Raw genomic sequence first — 922 nt, 5'->3', positions numbered from 1 at the left:
GTCGAACAATGTCACAACCCGAAGTATACGACCACTTTTGAGAGAGTAAAGGAAGGCTAAGCTAAGTCAAATTTATCGAGTTTATCATTCTCAGTGATCGTCATTTCATGTTGGAATCCTCTCCTTATCACTACTCTGTGAACGATGCTAAGAATGCTATCAGGACCGATGGCCCAGTGGGACCGATCCACTTCTGTGATCCCAACATTAACTTTGATCAGGTTTCGGCTTCTTTCACTGTTTACGAAGATTTCCTAGCCTACAGGTCTGGTGTATACAAGCATACTTCTGGTTCATATCTCGGTGGACATGCTGTGAAGATAATTGGTTGGGGTGAGAAGAGTGGACAAGCTTACTGGCTTGCCGTGAACTCCTGGAATGAAGACTGGGGTGACCACGGCCTTTTCAAGATAGCCCTCGGAAACTGTGGAATAGATGATGACCTGCTTGGTGGTACACCTAAGGTCTGAGTGGATCTCCTCCATTGTGGACGTGCACTGGATGAAACCCATCACATTCGAATCAGGACGATTTTCTTTCGTCCATAGTCATTTTCTTCTTGGCAGCATGAAGTCTTATATACTTCTCGCATCGGTTGGATGTGAATGAATAGCTGATTGCTGGAACTTTTCAACAGAAGTCATCCAGAGACTCTTAAAAGGATGATAAGTCGTATATTCAGTCCTTCTCGACTCTCCCGACCTATGCTTATTGAGTTACTAGTATCGTACGGTATGCGGCTGAGTCCGTGGCGAACTTCTCCATGCTTCGCTTTGTGCCCCCTCTTCATTCTGGCTCTTTAGATCTCTTGAGAAGATAATCACCTCTCTAATATAGGTACCATGCCTGGTATGGAAATGGGCCTGTTTCCGGGTTTGCGGCCAATTCGTAACGGTAGATATGCAACTATAATTTCTTTCAA

At 44.8% G+C, this 922-nt stretch overlaps 1 protein-coding gene across 1 annotated transcript; it reads left to right on the top strand.

Annotated features, from left to right (window-relative positions):
- Positions 1–107: 107 nt before the first annotated feature.
- Pmar_PMAR013394 (cathepsin b, putative) lies at positions 108–470 on the top strand (the record flags this gene model as incomplete). The annotated part of the gene is made up of 2 exons (XM_002778313.1): positions 108–176; positions 222–470. The coding sequence occupies 2 exons, from the start codon at positions 108–110 to the stop codon at positions 468–470; spliced, it is 318 nt and encodes a 105-aa protein (XP_002778359.1).
- Positions 471–922: the final 452 nt, after the last annotated feature.

The sequence above is a fragment of the Perkinsus marinus genome (genome assembly GCF_000006405.1).
Source record: "Perkinsus marinus ATCC 50983 genomic scaffold scf_1104296949930, whole genome shotgun sequence".
Classification (NCBI taxonomy): Eukaryota; Perkinsozoa; order Perkinsida; family Perkinsidae; genus Perkinsus; species Perkinsus marinus.
Note: the sequence above shows the minus strand (reverse complement) of the source record. Positions and strands in the feature narration are given on the sequence as shown.